The sequence below is a fragment of the Aquila chrysaetos genome, chromosome 21, assembly GCF_900496995.4.
Source record: "Aquila chrysaetos chrysaetos chromosome 21, bAquChr1.4, whole genome shotgun sequence".
NCBI classification, from domain to species: domain Eukaryota; kingdom Metazoa; phylum Chordata; class Aves; order Accipitriformes; family Accipitridae; genus Aquila; species Aquila chrysaetos.
This window is the reverse complement of record NC_044024.1, coordinates 866226-889199: the sequence shown is the minus strand read 5'-3', so window position 1 is coordinate 889199 and position 22974 is coordinate 866226. Positions and strand designations below refer to the sequence as shown.

Below are 22974 nucleotides of genomic sequence, written 5' to 3'. Positions count from 1 at the left end.
AGCTGAGGATGGGCTGCACCCATGGCCAGCAGCCTGCAAAGGGGCAGCTGTGCCACCACTCGTCCCTGGCCACTTCAGAGCCACCGATGGCACAGCCAGGCTGCCTGGGGGCAGCCCCCGCAGCAGGAGGGAGGACCTGTGCCCAGGTGGGCTGCACAGCACCCCTCTCCATCCTCCTCTCTGCTCCTGGGACAGGGGCAGGGTGAGCACGGAGGGGCCTGGGAGGGGTGTGGGAGGCAAAGGGGTGGGGAGGGAGTCCCAGACAGCACAGGGATGGGGACAGAGGGAGCATGGCATCAGGGGGGAGAGAGGGAGGCCCCTACCCACAGCCCTCTGCAGCCCACCTGGACCCCAGCCCACAAAGTCTGAGTTACCCTGATGTGCGCTCAGGTGAAGGCTCAGGGGTGGTGACTGCCTTGTGGCCATCGGGGCTGTGCCCCTGTGCTGGGATGGGGCAGAGATCCCTGTGGATGCCACTGCTGGGTGATGTCCATGGGGCCACCAGACATGGGTGGGTGCAGGTACTGACTGCAGATCCAGCAGAGAATCATCTCGGGGAGGAAGCAGTCTTCCTCCTCTTTCTCCTCCACCTCCTCCTCCTTCTCCTCCTTTCACTCCTCCTCCTCCTCCTCCCCCTCCTCCTCCTCCTCCCCAGGCTGGCCCTGGGCTCCCCTGGGGCACACACCTCAGGGTCCCCCACGGGCTGGTGGCCCAGCCCAGCCCCACGCTGCCCCTGGGGTGGAAAGTGCTGGCACAGGGCTGCACCCTCCTGGTTGAAGGACTGGATTCATTACCTCCTCTTCTTCCTTCCTTGCCACACAGATCCCCTCGCTGGATTTAACGCGCAGAGTCCCGCACAGGCTGCGAGAGGCTGCAGATGCACCTGGCTGCTGTGCACCAGCACCTTCCCCGGGCCGGCGATGGCCGCACAGCGTGTGACTTCCCAGGGACCAGTGACAACCTGTAGCATCCTCAGTGCTGGTGCGTGTGCTCCCGGGAGATATCGGTGCATTCGTGTACGTTAGCAGGAGAGGACCCGCAGCATCTCCACGTTCTCCTTCCCTCCTCCCTCTGCCACCTAGGAGGTTTCCAAGGCTTTCGGGGCTGGAGACTGCCGTGCCAGCGGCTGCTGACATGAGGCTGCTCCTGATCATTCTGCCATCGCTTCTCTACGCTGCTACAAGTAAGTGGCTGTCTTTGCAGGTCACAGCATCCAAAGTGGGGAAGAAAACAGGCCATTTGACTGGGGCATTGGGGGTGGGGGTGTTGTGGAAAATTTTGTAGTGGGATTTCCATATAGATACTGCCACATGGCACAGGGAAGCTGGCTGCCTGAAAAGAGCCGTGCACCGCCAAGAAAGTGCTGTCCTGTGAGGAGAGTTCGTGTGCCTGGTAATGCAGCTCTGTACTGCTTACTGTTCGCTTTTTCTGGGAATCCGTGTTGCCTGTTAAGCCAGAGGTAGCTGCAAATTGCAATTCTGCCTTTTATTCAAGAGAAGAGAGAGCGGGTGTGGGAGAGGAGCAGGAGCAGATGCAGCCGCTGCGCCGATGTTACGGTCTGAAAGGGGAGGGAGTGGTGGACAAAAACCAGATTGAAAAGCGACACTTCTTGCTGGAAGTTAGGAAGGGGGACAGTGGAAAGGCAGGAGCTCTGCACTATTTCCATTTGAGTCTGATTTGTTGTGGTTTACTTTTGTGGATGGCAATGCAAACTGTTCGCTCCCTGCTTGCCCTGTAGGAGAGATGGAGGGGGTTAAGCCTTTCCCTCCAATCAAACAGTTAATTGTTTGTCTCCTTTCCAGCGGTTTGCTTTAGGTGCAGCTCGGTATGGGAAATGTAAGGGGAATTGTGTGCAGTGCACCACGAGAAGGGGGTTGCAGTCCTGGGGGGGGGGTGGCGGGGATGCACCGCATTGTGGAGAACCTGGGTGCTAGAGACGAATGGGATGGGCGATGCATCACCCCAGACCACGTCCTGCGGCTCCGGGACTTTGCTGGCAGAACTTACATGGTTTCTTTGCAGACAGAGGCAATGCGGACCAAAGGCGTGTTTCATTCAGCCTGTTAGTTTCTAGAGAATTTGGTCATGGCTGTTTTCTTGGCAATGTGTGGGCTTCGTTTACAATCCTGGGTGGCCCTCGTGAAAAGTTGAGGCAGATGCTGAGGTTAATCCTGACTACATTTGGCTGCCTTTGCTGGTTGTGCTTCCTTCTGTGGCCCTGCAGAGCTGGGGCAGGAAGGTCCCCGCTGCGGCACAGTGCCCATGCCCACCCCGTCCCACCTCTGCCAGGGAAGGTCAGTTTAGCTAACAGGCTGCATTGTCTGAAAATCACCTGTGTTCTCAGCGTTTTACCTTGCCTGAAACACACACCTTTCCTCTGTTTTGTTTTTTGTTTTGTTTTGTTTTTTTCATTTTCTCCTCTCCTGTCTCAGGTTGTTTCTCTGATATTTGTCCTGCACAATCCCTGGTTTCTCTAGCCCTGAGTGGGGGGTAATGCAGAACGAGGTCCTATGGGGGTGGCTGAAAAGCATCAGTTTGGCTGGGAATCTGGGGCATTGTTCCTGAAAAAATATAAACACAGATAGCTTCTATATAAAAATATATGTATGTATAAACTCTTCTCTCTTAGTGTTTACATGGCTCTATATGCAGATACACTGTCTGCAATAGGAACCTAGAGGCCCTAGAAAGGTTCTTGTGGCCTTCTGTGGGTCCTACATAAATTCAGACTAAGAAAACAGCCAGAAACGTGTGTGACATGACAGTAGGCAACAGGGAGCCTCCCTGGATAACTAGAAATGGAATGAAGACAGGAAAAAAAATCCCCCTGGAGGGACCCAAGCTCAAGTCTCAGGGCTGGGGTCAGATCTGCTTCCATTTGCAGGACTTGGAGAGGTTAAGGGACATGCTTCCCTCTGCAGGGCTGCAAGAGAGCAAAACCCAGGGGTCCTGCACCATCCCGGCCCCCTCAGTTTGTGTTTTCTTACTCTTTCATCACCCAAAACACTGTCTTAAGGAGACAAGTTTTTCCTAACAAGCCCAGCCCCTTGCCGGCTGCTGCCTCTGCTGCCTGCAAGGGCAGGACCCGACGGCACCTCCAAAATCTCATTTCTCCTGCCAGCACTCCAGCTTCTTTTAAGAGGTTTCCCATTTGGACAATTTGCAGCGAGACGCTCTTAATTGCCCTTAAGCTTTGTCCACATTTTAATTCACTGGTTAGGGGTTTATCTTGCTGGGATCTTGCGGAGCTGTGCCAAAGCTCAGCTCCCTGCCAGCGTGAGCAGGGATGGGCCAGCTGAGATAGCAACCGAGGGGGCATGAGGACCACCGTGGGCACGCTTAAAAATATGCACGCAAGAAAGAGCATTAAATAGTTTAGCAAACTTGCTTCTTGGCAGGTCGGCTTGACCCTGGTGCATGGTCCTCCAGGCAGGCTGAAGGCTGTCTTCAGGAGCGCTTAGGGATCTCTTTGCACTGGCTGCAGCATGGCAGGAGCTGCCCCTGCACCTAATGCAAACCATTGTCAGTGTGTTTTGCATGTGGGATGCTGCGCGGGAGTCAGCTGGTCCCCGTGCACATGATCGTGGGGGTCCTGAGCAAATACCAGCTCCCCTGCAGTAGCAGGAGCCCTCCCAGCATTGCACCCGTGGGCTGTGGCAGGGTCCTGTGCAGCGCTCAGTGCTTACTGCGAGCACCCATGGGAAGGTCTCATGTTGAGGAGCAGCTTCCAGCTTCTCATGGGTACTTCACACTGATATACAGTGCAGGCTGGAACTGTTTTGACACAGACATCATTTTATTTAGTTTTTCGCACATGCTTTTATTATTGGGTGTGATCTGCCAGCATGAGGTATTTTTAATAAACATGATAAAACTCTTTTATTGAAGTGTTAACACTCAACACTTCTAATAGAAATAAACTTACACTTAAACTTGGCTGAAATTTTTATTGTATTTGCCGCCTTAAAGAAACAGGTGCTTAGGAAAAATCAAAAGGAGCCGTCACTCATGATGAGTTTGCCTTTGTCCATCTTGCAACACGTGAAATTGTTAGAGCAATTGCTTGCGCATGGCCTCTATGAGATATCCACGTACCAGAGCTTTCCATTGGTTTTTATCCCCTCCTTGGATGGACATCCTTGCTCAGCTGCCAATTCAGACCCGACCAGTGACCAGTCTCGACCTGCTGGCAGAGAGATTAACTCCATGGGCACCAGCCCCGCTCCTTGTAAAGCCTTTTCTGTACGCTGCTGCGGTGCTGGTTTTAGTGTAAAAAAACCCAAGTCTTGCAACATTAATTCCCCTTCCAGCTCAGTTATAACAGGTAGAAGTGTAAAAGGTGGATTTGCCTTTTTCCCCACCTGCCCTGGTGTTCGGCAGCAGCCCAGCCCTGTTCAGTCTGACCAGCTGGGAAGACATGGCGTGAGTCACGCCGTTGCCGGAGGAGGCGCCTCCGAGTGAGGTGTTATTCCAGGTACCAGCTTCATTCCAGGTGAATCATTTCATGCTGATGGTGACGCTTCTGTTGCTTCCCAGCAGGATGGAGGTTGGTGCCTAGAAAGCCCTATTCATTTTGGAGCAATGCAAGCAGAGAAGGCCATGCATGGGGTCATGCACAGCTGGTAGAGACTTGCCCCACATGTCTGCAGGAGCCTGTGCCAGGGAGCAGTGTTGGCTGGCTCCATCCAAGGGCACTGCCTACCCTTTTCTCATTCTCCCTGTTATAGTTCTGTAACAGCCCCTTGTTCCAAAGCTGATGTAATCTGGAGAGCACCAGCCCTCACTGTACCCCTCTGAGCTTTGGGTGGACCAAAATTTGCTCTTTACCGGTAAGACACTGTGGTGCTAAGCGACTGCCTATCATCATGCAGGAGATCTCTGTCTGTGTCTATCCTCTTGGAGATGTTTGGCTTCATAAAGCAGAATCGTGCCCAAAAGTATTTAAAGTCACTGAGACTCTGCACTAACGGGAGGTCTTGGACGAGGCTGTCCAGTAATGAGCCGTCCCTGGGCAAATTCCCTGGGAAATGCCACTGGAGCAGGAGCAGGAGCTGCCTGCACCGCTCACCAGAGAGAAATGGCCAAGTGCTGGCTCGTGTCTTCCTTCTTTTAGATATATGTGACATTGGCATGGCATTTGCAGGCTGGGAAGAGACCTCCAGCACAGCCAGCGGTGACTTGTCTGTCACAGCCTGGGCTTGTGTTTGTTGTGTTATCAGAAGAAAATAGATGTTCTTGCTCCCAGCTAAAGAAACAAAAGATCATGCATAAATGAATTTTCAGTGATAAATCTTTGCAACATTTAATAGCAGATATGCTTTTTAACGTCCCAGGCAGACAGTAATTTGTTTGACAGTTGTTACATATTTCAGTGTTCTGCAGTAGCACATGCCATACCCCTGTAGGTTTAGACATGTCTAATACAGAAGTATAGCCACAAGCATTTATGAAAATCTAAAGTTACCTCTTGGTTTGCAAAAAGACCAGTCAAAGGCAGGCACTTCCAAAACAGAGGTCTCTGGAAGCCCAATGTACTATGCAAGTTGTACCAAGGCTACAACCCAGAGTTTTTACTTTGGTGTAAAGGTGACAGTGCGGAGCCCCCGGCACAGGAGCTCCCTGGAGGGTTGGGTCAGCCCAAGGGGTCCCCAGCCGGGGAGGGAGAGCTGCCCCCCACCAGCTCCTGCGCCCGGGCAGGCGGCTCCCCAGGCAAGGCAACGGTTCAGTCTTCAAAACCTTATAGGAACGGGGTTTCCCTTCATGCCCCAGGCTGCCCCGTGGCTGGGACATGGGGTCCCGGCCAATTCAAGGTGGGAGACAAAGAGGAGCAATGGTGTGGGTGTGTTAAAAATGTCACCTGGACCTGCTTTGTGGCTTCAAGTGGACAGAGATCCTTTCCAGAGGTGCTTGGGATAGCTCCAGTTTTCAGGAAAGATTTATGGAGCCACAATAGACTCTGTTTCAAATCTCTTTGAATCATGGTGATTAAATCCATCAGGTTTTGCATGGATTTGGAGTCCTTGTTTTCCCCAGAACAAATGCCCCAGATGCGTCAGTAAATCCTGGGGCAGGCTTGCGGGACTCCTGGCCGGTCAGAGATGTCCGGGCAGAGATGTCCGGGCAGGGATTCAGGCAGTGCACACTGTTTGCGTCTAGCTCAGCCAGCTATTGCAGAATGTGGGGATATTTCTAGTCTAATGGAAAACTTCCTCAGGTCCAGGCATAACCTATTTGTGGGAAAACTCCACTCGTGTGGACTAGGCATGCACGGTTCGGCTGCCAGGCTGGCCAGGGAGGACCATGTCTGTGCGATGCTGCCTGCTGGGGCATTGTCAGTCCCCACCAGTCACCCCTAAATCCTATCCATTCCCACATCATGTCACAGTTCTTGCTGATGGGATGGTTACAGGGGTGTGTATGAGTGAGGCAAAGTGCTTTTAATTATAGCATGCATCGTTAGCCATTAATAGCCTGGCAGTTGGAGAAAATCCTGAGCAACAAGCTGGGTCCCCTTCCCAGCTGTGTTTCCCTGTGCCTGATGGCTGCCACTTCCCAGGGCCCTGATCAAAGTGGGCTGTGGAAACGTTTAGCTGGATCTGGAGCATGCCTCTGCCGTGGATAATTGCAGAATATTAATGAACAGGGCCCTGCAGCTGGCTGTCTTTGATGGCTCTGATGGAAAGGGCTCAGCAAAGGGAGAGCTGGAGCTGCCAGGACAGCTTTGCACCCCAGGACGGGGGACAAGTGTGGCCAAGGAGGGATGGGGTGGCTGGTTTGTTGGGGGTCTCCATTTCCATGAGCTCCTCAGCAGAACTGCCTCTGCCCAGATCTCCTGGCTTCAAGGCAGCATTTTGGCAGCTAAAAGTGCTCAAGAAACAGGGGTTTGGGTCATTCTTTTCCCCTGGGGCATGCTCCTGCCTCCTCGGTGGTCTCCAGGACCCCATCATCTCACGCTTGCTGTGGCTGGAGCACGGTCTCACTGGGTACCGGTGTGGCGATGCTGGTCCTCGTCAGCAGTGCAGGCACTCTTCAGCCCCCCAGCCCCGCTCTGCCCTGAAAGTATCGGAGCTGGGCACGAAGCAGGATGTGGCCCCAGGAGCTCAGCACCCCAAAGGCAACAGCGCAGCATCTGCAAGGGGTCCAGGGGTGGGGGGCTGCTGCCCCAGCACTGAGCACCTTGTTTTCCTTGGGCAGAGCCTCCTCTGATCCGCTCCTGGAGGGATGGACACGCTTGTCCCTTGGGACAGTTTCCCTGCGGCAACCTCTCCATCTGCCTGCCCCAGGCCCTGCACTGCAACAGGGAGGATGACTGCGACAACGGAGCTGACGAGGAGAACTGCGGTAAGCAGCAAGCCCCTCACAAAGAGGGATGCCCTCAGAGTGAGTAACTCCCAGACCTGGGAACACCAGGATCTGGGACCACAAGTGCTTCAGAGCAGAGCTTGCTCTTCCCCTGGGAGCAATGACAGCATGAGGAACCCTGGATCTGCTTCAGCATCCAGCTACTTCCCTGACTCTTGCATTTTCATCTCAGCACAGTGGCTGTGTGCGCGCCCCAGGGAGGAGCTCATCCCTCAGGGATTTTCCCAGGCTGGGGTGTAGGAAAACCCTTGTTGCTATGAGGCTGGGGCAGTTATTTCTGGGCCGTGGTGGAAAGGCAGAGGAGCAGAGGGGCTCTGCACTGTCAGTAAGGAGATGTGGGGTTGACTGACTTAAAGACACAAAATGAGTTCCTTTTTTTGCACAATACGTAGTGCCATCGTAGAGCTCTTTGTTCAGGGGTGCTGAGTCCAGAAGTGCAAATGAGGTATAGACTGGACAAATTCATACCATCTGGGAGCTGATTAAATGAGTGGCTTGGATGCAGCACCTGACTTAGGGTGTCCCTAAAGCAGGCTAGGTGGGATGCTAGAAATAGAAGAAAGAAAATTTTATTGTGACTGTGTTTGGAGACATGCCACGGGGCTGGATGAATCTCTGCTCTGCCCGGTACAGCTGCGGGGCTGGAGCCACGCCTCAGGCTTCGTGCGATCCAGCACCCTCTCCCAAGGCTGCCGGGGTTTTGCTCCACACCGATGTCCGTGCGCAGCAGCCGGTGCCTCTAACGGTGGTCCCCGCTCTCTGCCCTGCAGTGGATGACAGCGGCTGGCTGCAGATCTTGGGCAACATGCGGGCTACAAGGAGCAGCAGCAGGACAGCGGAGGAAGATGAGGGTGATGCCTGCTGTAAGCTGTCCTCCCCGTGGCCGGGCATCCTTCTTCCCCACCCCGCGGGTCTCCCCAGCCCCACACGGACCCCCTGTGCCCTCCCCTCAGCACATTCCTCTGCTTGCCCACAGGGCTGGAGCCCTTCCCGGAGCGATGCCGGTGCTGGGGAAGGGCTGTAGACTGCACGGAGCGGGACCTCACCACTGTCCCCTGGGTGTCCTCCAACGTCACCAGAATGTGAGTAGCAGTGGGTGCATGCAACCCTCTCCCCCGGGAGAGGCACGAGTGGGGCACATGCTGCTACCCGGCAGAAAAACAAGCTTAAAGGGAAGGAAATAAAATCCCTGGCTTTTACTTGTCCTTGGATCCAAAGAACCCTTGCCGTGCCAACAGACCCCCTCTCTGCTGAGCTTCAGCTGCTTACTGCAACCCTCACACAACAGCACTGAGCTGGAAGCAGGGAACGGCCGGATCCTTCCCTGGGGCGAGGACTGGGGAGCCTGCCTTCACTGCTAAGCCTCCGACCAAGATGTGTGGGGTCAGAGACTGTCGGCAAGGTTGAGGCCGGGGGTGCTTTTGTACACACAAAGCAAGGGCTAGGAAGGGAGGATAGTGTGGAAAAACTCATCTGCAGCAAATAATGCTTGTAGATTGGGATAGGCAGTTAGCAATGTAGCATTAATGAAGAGCAGCTGCCTTGCATTTTGTCTCAATTGCACAGGAAGAGGAGGGTCTAGTCTTCACTGTTCTCCTTGATAAAGGTCTCTTCTCTGTCCTAGTCTGCTGGTCCTGGGTTTGATTTTTTTTCTTTTTGTTTTCCTGCCAGGGACCTGAAGAAAAATAAAATCCATTCTCTGCTGGACAGTCAGTTTTCCAGGTACAAGAATCTGCAGAAGCTGTGAGTATTGCTGCCTTTATCCTGTTCTCTGGCTTGTTTGTGGTAAAAGGGGAGAGTAGTGGATGCACAGGTCAGCAGTGGCCCTGTGTAGAGGAACAAGCATGTGCACTTGTGGGGACAGCTTTGCTTGGGACAACGCACCCTGATGGGCACTGCATTTGTCCAGACAGCAGCTTTTTTTCAGCTCCTGGAGCCTGTGGTGCCCACTAAAGTCAGCAGGCACCTGCTAGGGGCATTGTGAGCTCCTGACATACTGTCCCCACCAGTGGGCAAGCAGGTCGTGGAGCAGCGCCCGTGTTAGCTGATAACTGCCCCGAGTGCGTGGTGGTGTGAGATGTCTCCTGAGTTGTCCTGCTCTGGAGAGCTGGGACCCTTTGGTCGCTCAGCCCATCACCTTTCTCAGCTGCTGCACTGGGGAGTTCACGGAGGGAGCCTGCGGAGTGGAGAAGAGGGTTGTTTGCTGTTGTGGGTGAGATGGCAGCTTTGGATGGCAATAACCACGTGAAGCAGCTCATAACAGCCGCTTGTGACCGTCGGGCATCTGTACTTTCAGCTTCCTTCCCTTTGCATGGAGTAAATGAGGCAGAGAGGGAAAACAGCCTCTCCAGGGTTACTTGAGACAAGGAGCCCGCGGAGGAGCTGGGGCTGCAGCCTGGACCTCTGTCCCCCAGCAGTACTGGGGACAGCCGGCCCGTGAACACTGAGCAGGCAGCAGCCAGCCCTGCGAGCCGTGTGCCTGGTGTCTGGCAGACGTGGGCACATCCCACGGACCCTGAGAATCCCTTAGAAAACATACTTCTTCAGTCTCTTTTCTGTTCTCTTGTTTTAAATAGGTTTTTGCAAAACAACAAAATCAGGTTGATCTTACCCAAAGCCTTTGCTGGACTTTCTCAGCTTAAAATGTTGTGAGTAAAGGCGTCTGTGTTACGGGGCCCTGGGGAGGGGAGCCCTGGGATGGATGCAGTCCTCTGCTCCTCTTGGCATGAAGTCTTGCAGTACAGCCAGCTCAAGGTCAGGTTTTGAGCCCTTTTTCTTGCTCCTGCAAGAGTCTGTATCAAGCATGCTTTAAGCTGGAGTTGCATGTATTTTGGGCGAACGTGGGACAGAGCAGAGGCATTTCCCCTCCTGCAAACACAGCTGTTCCCATCCCCGTGTTTTCCAGCCTGAGCTGAGATCCTGTGCTCGAGCCACTAAGGGAGATGGTGCCGGGGCACCCGAAGCCAGGGGCCACAGGCAGCTCGGGAAGAACAGCTTTAGCAAAAGCAGATTTAATTGGCAGCGGTGTCTGAGGATCACTCTCCTCCTCTGCGCTGGTTCCAGGTTCCTCAGCCACAACAGGATCACACAGCTGAAGCCCCAGGTTTTTGAGGATCTGCATCGCCTTGAGTGGCTGTGAGTTCCTCCTCTGGTCCCAGAAGATGTGACTGATCCTGACTTTTCCTCGCATTTACTGTAATTTCTTTTCCTTGATGGGGAGAAGAAAAGCAGGCACCATGGTTTCAGGGTGTGTGTGGCAGCATGCCCGCAGTGCCAACGGGTGCAATGCCTGGCTGGGTGTCCACCTCCCCACCTTCCCCCCAGCCCTGTGGACCGGGACACAATTGGCCTCAGCTGCAGCTCTTTTATGAAACTCCTATTTGAGTTTCCCTCCCCTGTTACTGAGGCCAGGCTTAGTATGGACTGGACGTGGTCTTGTCCAAAATCTCATTGTGGCTGGCTGGTCCCCACGGGGGCTCGCCATGCTGTGCTCCATTTGCCGGTCCAGAACAGCCGTGGCAGTGGCACGGTGCGGTGATGGGCTTCGTGCAGGCAGAGACAGCCTCAGCTCCCGGGCTGGAGCACCAGAGGTTTGTATGTAAAAGGCTTGAAGTGCACTGTTAAACATGGAGAGTTGCAGCTCCATCACCTTGAAAAATGCATACCTGAATTGAAAGTACAGCTAATACCCTTCTCTTCTGTTTATCCTCAAAAGCTCTGTTTGATCTGGGCCCATGTGGTGTGTGGTTTTACACACAGAGCTCATAAAGGCATTGCTACAGAGGAGAAACCAAAAGAGCCACTTTATAATGTGGCTTGTTCCCCTTTTGCGTTTGCAGGAGCAACTCAGGCAGGTCTGTCACCCCCCAGGCTTCCCTCCTCTTACTTGCTGTGGACCAGCCTAGTTGTGCCTCAAATCAAAGAGGGAAAACAGAGGATGAGCAGCTCGCAAAGGGTGGTCTGTGGTGCAAACAAGTCAGAGGACTTTTGAGAAGCCAAGCATGGCCCTGAATTCCCTGAACAGTTTCTAATTTATCTTTATTTCACAGCAGAAGAGAGGAAAAATCCAACAGACTCTGACTGTGAAGGAATCCAGGCTCTGCAGCTGGATCTAACACTTCAGCCAGGGCTGCCTGGGCAGGATTCAAAGGCGGGGGGGGAGGCTTCAGAGGGGGGGAAGCCCCCCACCTGGGGATGTGTGTCCATGGATGCCTGCAGGGGAGAAGGGACAGAGACCCTCCTGCCGGCGCAGCACGAGTGGTCAATGCAGGGGCTTCACCTACTGAGAGAGTCCCGATGCCTCCTCGTCCTCTCCAGGTCTGCCCTCTCACTTCTCCCCTTCTCCTTCCAGGATGCTGGACAACAACAGGATTGCGCAGGTCATCCCCGCGACGTTTGCAGGGCTGAAGTCGCTGTATTTCATGTAAGTAGGGGCAGGGGCAGCTCTCCTGAGGGGTTTGGGGAGACCCTGCTCGGTGGGTGTCTGCCTTGTACCTCCTGCACTCCTCCTTCAGGCAGCTTCTGGCCTTTTTGGGGGCAAGTCAAGGATGCTGTGGCTTCCTCACCCTCCCCAGGGCATGAGGGGTAATGGTACAAGGGAGATGTCTGTCTCGGTCCCATTTCCAGGAGCTGGCAGGGGAAACCAGCAGGCTTTGCTGGTGTTGTTGCTCCTCTGTGCCATCTCCTGCTCTCAGCATGCCCTAATTAAAACTAGTATTAATTGCTTTTGCTTGGGACAGGAAGGTCCTTGGGGAGTTTGGCCTGAGCAGAGCCTCAGCACTTACTGATGAGCAAGGTGGGTAGCAGTGCCTGCAGTTTGCGTTGCTGACTGCTTTCCTTGAATTGGCAACTGCAGACAGGATCTGGTGCTTTCCCAAAGTACTGCCCCTCTGCTGGGTGTCTTCACGCCAGATTACTTTGAGCCAAGAGGTTTTTAAGATCCTGCCATTTCCAAGATGGAAATACAGGATAACAAATTTGCTTTAACCACCATAAAAACAATTTTGCAATTGCTGTAAGATGATTTTAACACCTTCTCTGTAGTCCAGAATATAGATGGTGGCAGCCTGGAGTCAGCCTTAGGGGAAAAGTTTTGGCTGTTACAGTGGAAAAAACACGTACATGTGTGTGAGAGTGCACCGATGCACATATATACTCACATACATCTGATCACATTTTAAGCTGTATTCCCTGGGCGTACACCTGCAAGGAGAGTGCTTCAGCTGTGGCTGCTGGTCCAGTCTCACACTGTCTCTGCTGGAGATGTAACTGCTGGAGTTGGCTGTAAAAGCCTGAAAGTTGGTTTTTGGGGTGTGCAGGACTCGGGTAACTGCTGTGGCTATGCCTGGTGACTGGGGAGCCGTGGGCGTAGGTGGATGGAGGGCAGCCAGGGCTGGCAGTGGGCTTGGGGAAGAGGGGCTGTGACCCCAGGATTTTGTTCCTCTGCAAAACCTGGGTAGCACTCGGTGTCCACAGATCTGTCCCTGGAGGAGAAGCCATGCAGGCTGTGGTGGGACAGAGTTCCCTTCAGCCACATGTTCCCACGTTGCCAGCAGCAGTACCATGCTGCTCTGCTCGGTAACGTACTCTGTTTATCCTTCTGCATATTTTTTTTTTTTTTTTTTTTTTTTTTTTTTTAGCAAATCAAATAAACTAAAACTGCGGTCACAAAATGTGCAGTGAGGAACGTTATGCACACAGGCATGTGCAAAGGCGCTGGGAAAAACACCAGCGGGAGTTCAGGCTATAAATTTGCCTTTACTGGCTGTCACTCCAGGGTCACTTGCTGTTGCTTTTATGCACCATTCTCCTGCTGATGTGCCCGTCACAGCTCACTGGAGAGCATCTCCCACAGCCGCTAAATGTGCCCTGTATCGTTACCTCTACTTCTTTCCCAAAGAAGGTGAATGAAGTTCTGTGCTGCCATTAACAGCCACGTGTACTGGGCCTTTGCCTGGGGCGGCAGCGGCTGAACTTGCTCTGGTTTCACGTGGCCGTGGCTGCTCTGCTGGGGTGCACGGGAGCTGGTGCAGCCGCAGTCACGCTGCTCCGGGCTGGCTGCACCATGGGCCCTGGGTATCCGTGTGAGCAGCTGGTACAGTGCAGCTTTCCCTCCGGGTGAGGCCACGGACCAGCAGAAAGCCCTTTTGAAATACCGCGTGGTCCAGGAGCAGCAGCAGGACCGCATCCATGCATAGGGTTGCGTCCCAGGCAGATGTACGGTGCTGTGACCTTGTTTTTCCTTATTGCCTCCTGACCAGGGACATGCTGAACAACTCTCTGACTCAAATACCCAACACCTCCCTCTGCGCAGAGATGCCGAAGCTCAGCTGGCTGTGAGTACCCTGCCTGCCGGCAGTGAGGCTGGGCTGCCTGCAAGGTAGGCAGGGGCTGCTGCAGGCACTGCTCCTTCTTCCCGGCCGGGCTCCTGGAGCACAGAAGGGACAGAAAGGGCTGGAAGCATCCCGCAGCAGATGGGGATAGGGGCAAGCAGGAGGTGGGATCATGCTGGGCAGCACCCAAGCATGGTGGGGATGGAGGGGAGGGCCTGGGGAGGTGAGGGGATGGCAGCCACAATTGCCTTTCTGCAGGGAGCTGGAAGGGAATGGGATCCAGGCGGTGCACAGGGCTGTCTTCCACGAGTGCTGGGACTTCACAGTGCTGTGAGTACCTCGGGGGTCCGGTCATGGCCCCCGCTTGCTGGTGCAGACCCCATCCCATTGTGGGCACATGGAGGGAGGAGGGTGGATAGGCAGCACTCGGCTGGGCCCCCAATTTCCCGCTGCTCTGGGCTAGATAAGGGGCTGCTGTCTCGTGTTTGATGGTTTCAGCCCACATTTGTACACAGCTTCGACGGTGCAGTCAGCTTCATGAATTTTGTAGGGACTTGATTAGGGGCTCTGTGCTGGAGGATGGCCAGCTCTAGGTTGGGGAGCTGGTGGGCTTGCCCCAGTGCCCTGTCACCAGCCCATGGGGGCTGCCCAAATCAAATGGGGACATTGTCAGGTAGGAGATAGTGGCAGGTCATGGCATGGAAAAAGCTTCCTATAGTGTGGAAATACCAGAGCTTGCAGCCAGCCCAGACCCTTCTGCTGGTATCCAAATCCCCTAAAAATATCCTTGAGGAAGGCCATAAAGCTTGTGAGCTGGCGCTCCGCATGTCAAACAGCATCTGTTTCTTCCCCTTGTGCGTGGAGCCAGCTCCTGCCCCACTCCCTCCTGGCCCCAGGGCTGAGCTCTTACCCAGGTGCTGACAAAGGCAGAGGATTCACATTGATTATGCACAAGCCTCTCCCAGGGTATACTTTTCCTGCCCATGATGGTCCTCTATCTCCCAAAGAGATCTGTGCAGTCCCTGGAGCCCCAGGAGGTAAGGATAGAAAAGCTGTGTGTGGTACAGATATTATCCAGGAGCACAAGGCTGCCAGCTGCCACAGGGTGGTGGCAGGAGAGCAGAAGTGGGATGGGGAGCCAAGCCATCCTCCCAGGGGGTCGGCGATCATGGTTACCCTGAGCACTGGGAATGCCCCTGCCCTGTGCCAATGCCGCTGGATCGGAGTAAGCAAATAAATCGAGAGCTTATCAGGCCCCTGGAGAAGCCCAGATAGGCATTAAATCCCCCAAATGTACACCACTACAGTTCTTCCTCCAGTGAGAGCTGCTCACAGCCTCCTGTGACGGGCGGGCGAGCTGCTGTCCTGCTGCCCATCTTTTCTTCGGCAGCAGAGCCCGCTGGCTTTGATCAGCAGCGTGTTTCCCAGGGCTGTTGTGGCAGTGCCATGGAAATGTCCATACGGGCAAGATGGATGGCGTAAACACGCTTTGCTGGTGACACCAGCATGGGAGACGGCTTTGCGAGCAGATGCAGCAGTTGAGACGGGGGCTCGTGTGTGGGCTCTGTGGGGTGAGCCGTCCTGGCTGGACTACCCCATCCTGCCCAGCCACGCCATGAGCCACGTTACAGTGGGCTGCCCTGGTCAGGGTCTGAGCCCAGCTGCTCGATGTGAGCCCCTGCCAAGGAGCCATCCTTGGGTCGTGGCACTCACGGGGTCTCCCAGTGCCTTCAAGCATGTGCCGTCCCGCAGGGCTCTGCTCCCGCTGCTCTGAAACAGTTTGTGTTTCTCAGTGCACCATTCTGGGTTTTTATTTCTGAGCACTTTAACCAGCTCTGCTCATCTTGCACACTTCTGACGGGCTCCTCTCTGAGCTGTGGGCTTGTGCGAGATGATGCCTCCCACCTGTGAGCTGGGCTCTGGCTTAGACCTTCCCCACAACAGTGGAGCATTTGGCTGTGCTGGCCCGTGAGGTGCTGGAGGTGACAGTGGCGGCTTGGTAAATTTGGGAGGGATGCGACAGGGCTGGGTGCACCCCATGGGTGATCCCTGTGCACGACCAGCACCCCCAGCTGCTCGCAGCCAGTCCGGAGGTCGGACGATGCTCCCAAAGGGTGTGTGGGGCTGTGCCGTACCCATGCGCTTTCTCCTCTTCCTTCTTTTCCAGGACCCTGCGCAGAAACAAGCTCAAGTGGATCCAAGATGGGACATTTTCCAGGCTGAACAGACTGGTGGAGCTGTAAGTTTCCAGCCATTGCCTGTCCCGACCCCCCTGTCTCCTGCAGGCAGGGGTTGTGCTGGGGGCAGGTGTGGGAACTCTGCCTCCTGCCCAGGGTACCTCACTGCTCAGCACCCCCGGGTGCAAGGCTTGGTGCCCTCAACCACTTCTCAAACACCGCTCTCCTTCCTGCAGCTACCTGTCATCCAACAGACTAGACCAGCTCCCCTCCTCTCTATTTATATGGCCTGGCTGAGCTCCAGCATCTGTGAGTAGCAGGGCTGCACTGCCCTGGGGGGGCCCTGCCCCCCCCCCCCCCCCCCCCCCCCCCCCCCCCCCCCCCGCAAGTGATGGGGAGTCCTGCAGGACCCCTGCACCCCTGCATCGTGGTGGGTAGATGTCCTTGCTGCACGGTCTGTTTGCCCACCAGAGCCCCGGTGGCCACAGCAGGACGTGGTCCTTCCCGCGGGTCTCCCCGCAGCATGGTGCCATCGCAGACGCTCTGCTACGGGGCTGTGGACCCATCCCAGGGGGAATGGGGAGTGCTGGGAAAAGCCATAGAAAGACATGCCTTTGCCCTCGCTTCCAGCTACTCTGATAGCTTCCAGGTGGGAAAAATACCAAAGGCTCATCTCTTTTCAGGAATATTTCCTACAACCCCTTGAAAAAGATCCTCCCCAGCCAGTTTGAGAGCCTGCCCCAGCTATGGTCTCTGTGAGTCCCGCAACATCCCCATCCCTACAGCGCTGGCTCTGCCTGCAGCAGCCCCAAACCCAGCCCGGGGCAGCTCACAGCATCCCCTGCACTGATTTCCTTTTGCAGGAGCTTGGAAGGGCTGGAGATCCCCAACGTCCACAACCTGACCTTCCAGAAGCTGACTAATCTCTCCCACATGTAAGTGGGGGGAGTGGGTGGTGGCTGCTGTGATGGCACTGTGCCCGGGGGGGTTGTTGGGGTGCAGGGAGGGAAACTGATTCACTCCTACACCCGTGAGCAAGTTATTTCAGCCCACTGGAAGCCCTGAGCATGATGGTACTGCTTAAATCCCCATGGGTCTCTCCCACCCCTCTCTCTAGGAGGGTCTCTCCTACCTGGGGCTTATTTAGAGCAAGGGGAGGATTTTGCCCATGCACAGGGAGCAGTTTGCAGAGCCAGCACATGCCCCATCCTGGTGCATGTGCGACACAAAAAGTGATCTGTAATTCTGAAGGTGCACTTCGCATAGGGAATGTGGGGCAAGGTAGCCTGTCAGCCAAGGCATGCACCTGTGCTAAGCTGTGCGCTGAAAGCTGCGGTTAAGTAAAGCCATTAGAGGCCCTTTTCCTTGGGTCTGAGATAATGACCCAAGAACCCCAGAGATATGCAGATAGACAGGCTGGACAGGTATCGCACACAGGGCAGAAACAGGACTGTGCAGCCAGCTGTGAGTGCTTCGGCTTCTCTTTGGAAGGAGAAAAAAAAAAAAGATTAGTTTTTTCCAGATGCACATTTTAAAGTACCTGTAATGAAAGACAACTGTACATCTTCGTTTCCTTAATTGGTCTGTTTGCACTATAAATATGGTACATTTTCTACCTGACTTGCTAATAAGCAATCATTTTCTCTCCTTTTATCTATAATTAAGCAGCAATAAGCCTCACATTGCAGTTTTTTAGTTGTTTTCTAATGTAGAATTTTGCTAAGCTTATATGGGTTGGCTTTTATAAGGCTTGAAAAGATTAATCTGAAATAATATGCAGGGGAAAAAATGTGAATACCTGTTAATGGAACTAGAAGGATTTGAATAATGGATTGATTTTTAAATGTTAGTTTGTGAGAGTCATGGTTTGGAGGAAAACACTCTTGTTTTTATCAGCTGACAGATCTGAATAGCAGCAGATTTAAGAGTGTGGCTGTGGTATGTGATCCAAAAAGCACTGGGGTGCCTCCAGCCGGTTTTGCAAAGGCTTTGGGGTGTTGCTTATTTAGGGTCCAAAACCAGCTGCAGTACCGTGCAAACGGGGACCCCCCCTCGCCGTGTGGCCCCTGCAGATCCCGGCCCCGGGTGCTGCCGCAGGGAGGGCTGTGAGCTGGCATCGCCCTGTCCCTGCTCCCACCCTCTGTTGTTGCGGGCTCCTTCCTCCCCCTAACCTCCCCCTAACCTCCCCATCTCCCTTCCCCTGGTCTGTGTAAGCATCCAGGCTTTTGGCTAGTTGCGGGGTTCCTTCTCCACCCAGACAAGGATAAAAGGTAGCTGAGGGGCTGGAGGGAGCTGGTGCAGGCAGGCAGAGTGCAGGGCATGGGGCAGAGGGGCTGTGCATGCTGGACCATATTTGCTCCTGGTGCTGATGGCAGTTGGGAAACCTTCCTCCCCACTCCTTGACAGCTACTTCAAGAAGTTCCAGTACTGCAGCTACGCACCACACGTGCGCAGCTGCAAGCCCAACACGACGGCATCTCCTCCTTCGAGAACCTCCTCACCAACATCATCCTGTGTGTCTTCGTCTGGGTCATCGCCTGCCTCACTTGCTTCAGCAACCTCTTTGTCATCTGCATGCGGTCCTTCATCGTCACGGAGAACAGCCAGCACGCCATGGCCATCAAGTCCCTGTGCTGAGAGCTGGGTGGTGGAGGGGCAGGGACCAGCGGGAGTGGGGGGGAGTGCAGAGGGAACTGGGGCGGATGAGCTGCTCACCAGCACCTCCCAAGTGAGGAGCTGTCTAGCTGATGCCAGCCCTCCCCAGCACGGCCGGGGCCCGTTTGCTGCCGGATTTTACTTTGTGCTGATGTCAGATGTGTTTCTGGGCATCCTTCTGTGCCTGGAGCATCTTGGCCCCTGCCCTCAGGCCTGTGTTCACAGGCACCAGCAGGCAGCTCTTTTCAAAATACATACATATATATATATATGTACATAAAGCTGAAGGCTGCCCAGTTCTATGGTGGTTTTATGGCCATGGCGTTAATGCAAAGGGCTACATTTGCCCACTGGTGCTTTTTTCTCACTGTACCTTGTCTTCCCCACAGGTGCAGATGGCCTGATGGGCATCTAACTCTTTGTCATTGGAGCCTTTGACATCAAGTACTTGGGTGAATACAACAAGCATGCCCAGGGCTGGATGGGCAGCCTCTAGTGCCAGCTGGTGGGCAGCCTGGCCATGCTCTCCTCCGAGGTGTCAGTCCTGCTGCTAACCTACGTGACCCTGGAGAAATACTTCTCCATTGTTTTCCCATTCAGCCACCACAGAGCTGGCAAGAAGCAGACCATCTCGGTGCTAGCAGCCATCTGGCTTCTGGGCTTCTCCCTCAGCTTCATCCCCCTGTGGTGTAAGGAGACCTTCGGGAACTACTATGGGAGGAACGGGGTGTGCTTCCCGCTACAGTCCGACCTGGGCGAGCGGCCCCGTGCCCGGAGCCTCTCCATCACCATCTACCTGGGTAAGGCCACCTCGGGACCCGGGGATGGGGATGATGTGGGGCAGGATGGGCTTCCCTGGCGGGAGTGGGGCTGTTCAGCCCAGCCATCCCCTCCAGGGTGCCATGAGAGCCTGCACCACTTCTGTCAGCGGGATGTCTGACTTTACGGGGTGCTACCATCCCGCTGGGACCCTGTGAGATGGGGTGCCAGCTCTGCCCTCCATCCCAGGCTGGGGAGGGTCCCCGCTGCAGCCTGGTGCTGTGCCCAGCCTCGCCCCAGAGCTGGCCATGGGCATGGGCATCACTGCGCTAAGGCTGGACTCGGGACTAGCCGGGGCTGCTCTCTCTGCCCCCTCTAGCGATGAAAACAGGAGTAGTCCTGCTGCTGCCGGCCATGCTGATCCCAGCTCGAGAGGTTTGCACTTTGCTATGCTCAAAGCAAGATTTCTTCCTCACCAGGCTTGAATCTCACAGCCTTCATCACCATTGTCTTTGCCTACTCCGGCATGTTCTACTCCATCCACATCACTGCGTCTAAAACAGCGGAGAGAGGTGTCTGCTCACGGGAAGTCGCCATTGCAAAGCGGTTCTTCTTCATCGTCTTCACTGATGCTCTCTGCTGGATACCCATCTTCCACCTCAAGCTGCTCTCCCTGCTGCAGGTGGAAATACCAGGTGAACCCCCATTCCCCACAAGGCCCTGAAGCAGAGCCGGCTGCTGCCTGCCATGAGTCCCTGGGTTGGGGGCCCCTCGATGTAGGTCCTGCCGAGTTTGGAGCTCTCTTCACCCACACATGGGCTGCAAGAGGAGATGGACAGTGTTACTGGTTTCCCTGGGCCCCTGCCTCTCTCAAGGGAGCAGTAGTTACAAGCCCCCCATTTCAGCCTGTGAAGGGCATCACCCTGCTTTGTGGTGTGGGCTGGAGCGGGTGGGTTACCCCTGGGCAGGGGGCAGCCCCCTCTCAGCTGCTTAACATCGTGTCCTTGTTGGCACAGGCACCATCACCTCTTGGGTGGTCATCTTCATCCTGCCCATCAACAGCGCCCTGAATCCCATCCTCTACACCATCACCACCGCCTCCTTCCAGGAGCAGGTGAAGGGCTGTTTGCAGACCAAGCAGCTGGAGCTGCACGTGTCCCGCAAGAGCTTTACCCTGGTGACACTGCAGGCCAACAGCACTTGACCCTTCCCCGTGGCACAAGGATGCCCGTGGCTCCCCAGCCTGCCAGGCACTACCTCCAGCTCCACAGCCCCACAAGAAAGCGCATTGCTCAGCTCTGGGATGCTCCTGTGTTGGAGAATCACTAAGCATTAAGGTTTCCTCATCAGCCAGCAGATACCGTTAGTACTTTATTAATTACACGGATGGGAAGAGCAGCCCCGATCCAAGTCAAACAATCTGCTGCAGTTGCGTATGATACAAAACAAAAGTCCCTTAAATACAAAATACACGTCTTTTACGTGAGCATCACCTGGCGCTTAGCTCTACCGCCGGAGTTATATATTAATATTCCAACTGTACAAGTATTTATAGATAGAAAAAAAGAAATTTTAAAAAATATTAGGAGAAAAATCACTCCCCCAAATGTTAGTTATATTTTTATATATATATAAAATATATATATATATAAAAACACAGAATACAGGTTGAGTTGCCTTTTTTTCAGCAAAAGAGAGACAGCTAGGACGTGTTATGGCAAAACTGACACTGGGAATCGCTCCCACGTGTGGGTCGTGTTGCCTTCCAGTTGGAACGATGTCTGGTAACTTGGGTCCCTGCCTGAATGGAGAAACCAGGTCGGCTCCTGGGTGCTGTTAGCTACGGTGGACAGTTTCTCCACGGAGCAAAGGGAGGGATGGGAAGGGGAACGGATGTCTCTGCAGGGAGTAGCATTAGGGAGGCAGCTCTGCACCCAGGAGAAGCATGGGCTCTGCCACCTGTAGCCGCCCAAAGAGGGGCAAATCCAGGCCACCCCTCCCTGTCACCCCACCTTACTGCTGAGGCCAGGATGGGACTGAGCCTGGCCCAAGCTGCTGGCACGTGCTGGGCCCAGCTTGACCTACCGTGCTTTGCTAGCATTGTCCCCTTGTTCGTTGGCATGAGCGCAGCCCTTTGGTGTGCTTACACTGCCTTGGCCAAAGCTTTCAGCCCCAGAGTGCTGCAGCTGGTGCTGGTGAGGCTGCTCTGCCCTCCTCCCCTCTTTGGGGCAGTGTAGTGTGGACCCCAAGAGCAGCAAGGAATTGGGAGCTGCTGTGCTGGCTGTGTCCCTCCATCCTGCCTGTGGTGTCTCCTTGTAACTGCTCTGGGGAGGCAGTGCCCCTTCCTAGCTGGTAGCCAACTACAAGGGCAGCTGCTCTGGGGCTCTGGCCATCCTGCCCCCTCCAAATGACAGGTAAGCTAGTTTTGAGGGACAGGCTTGGCTTGGAATGCTGTCCATCCAGCTCCCACTGAAGCCTAGTGCACAAGAGAGGACTTTTTTTTTTAGCTAAGAGCAAGGCACAGGACTAGAGGGCTTTTTCTTCTCCTATGAAATTCAGCACCAAAGGTGCAATAGGTTCTTTCTGCCATGTGATAAGGGCTGGTGCTCGAGGCATACCTATCTATGTGTAGCCACCCTCCTCCCAGAACAGCAGCCTCTTCCACTAACAAACAGGTTCTCACAGTGACTCCCTGGCTGTTCCCCCGCAGGTGACACCGCACACACGATCCACCCCTCGCTGCCCATCCTTCACTTCCCGACACAGCGCTGCGACCTACGGACACGGCACTGTCCTCCCTGCTCACTTCTCCTATGCCTTCCTGCTTCGCTCCATGCACCTTCATCCCCATGGCTGCTCCTGGCTTGCACGGGGGGACCCAGCTCAACCTGGGCCAGCTGCTTCCCAGCCCTGCTCACAGGCTGCCTTCCTGGGGGTCACCCCCACAGCCCCTCTCTTTCCCTCTGCTCACCAACCCTTCCTGCAGAGACCATGGGCTGCACAGCTTCGCCTCCGCAGACAACCTGCTGTGCAGCACGCTTGAGCAAGAGGTGGCTGAAGCAGCAACCGGGACGGTGGGACAAGGACTGCCCAGCCCAGAGTAAAAGGATGCTTATAAATATGTGCCTGTGAGCGCGCCAGCCTCTGCCTCCCCCTTCATGGCCGGGTCCGAGAGCCCCAGCCCGGATCCACCGGCAAGTCCACGTCAGACAGGATAGAGCATCTTCCTGGCACCTCAGATCTTCGTCTCGGGGCCATTGGGAGTCAGGGCTGGGAAAGAGTCTCGGATCCTCGCCAGCTCCATGGCGCAGAGGTGGCCAAAGACCTTGTTGTACCACTCAGGAGACCGGCCCCTGGAGAAGGGAACAGGCAGGAGGAGGGTGAGAAGGCAGAAGAGCCCTGGCAAACACCAAGGAGCAGCATGTCACTTCTTGCTCGGGGCCAGGGACTCAGTGTAGCTCCAGCTATGATGGACTACGAGATGCTGAATGAGCACTACAGGAACATGCCTCCTCCACTCTCCACCGCAGACATGCAACAAAATGGGGGAATATCTGTGACCCGACCAGGCTTGCACCAGCCCAGAGTGACAACCAGCCTGCCCCTTGCATTAGCCTGCCCTTATACCACCCAACCCAGCACGGCTCGCCGCAGCAAGGAGAGTGCGAAGGCCATGCTTCAGAGCCATG

At 54.9% G+C, this 22974-nt stretch overlaps 2 protein-coding genes across 11 annotated transcripts in view; one reads left to right on the top strand and one right to left on the bottom strand.

The window, feature by feature from the left end:
• Nucleotides 1–709: 709 nt before the first annotated feature.
• On the top strand, nt 710–20879 carry LOC115333658 (relaxin receptor 1-like). Its single transcript, XM_029996924.1, is given in 20 exon segments — nt 710–1183; nt 7195–7341; nt 8133–8225; nt 8339–8444; nt 9034–9105; nt 9939–10010; nt 10426–10497; nt 11714–11785; nt 13623–13697; nt 13953–14024; nt 15862–15933; nt 16108–16153; nt 16155–16180; nt 16555–16626; nt 16735–16806; nt 18278–18336; nt 18339–18506; nt 18916–19326; nt 19765–19980; nt 20302–20879. Coding segments are annotated over 20 exon segments (2160 nt in total). The 5' UTR covers nt 710–1134; the 3' UTR covers nt 20490–20879.
• STARD8 (StAR related lipid transfer domain containing 8) overlaps nt 20644–22974 on the bottom strand; it is a 90522-nt gene continuing 88191 nt past the window's right edge. For all 10 annotated transcript variants that reach the window (XM_041119095.1, XM_029996912.2, XM_041119096.1 and 7 more), the window contains one exon: nt 20644–22638. In XM_041119095.1, coding sequence (XP_040975029.1) covers nt 22521–22638 — 118 coding nt within the window. In that variant the 3' untranslated portion in view covers nt 20644–22520. The remainder of the gene's footprint in view (nt 22639–22974) is intronic.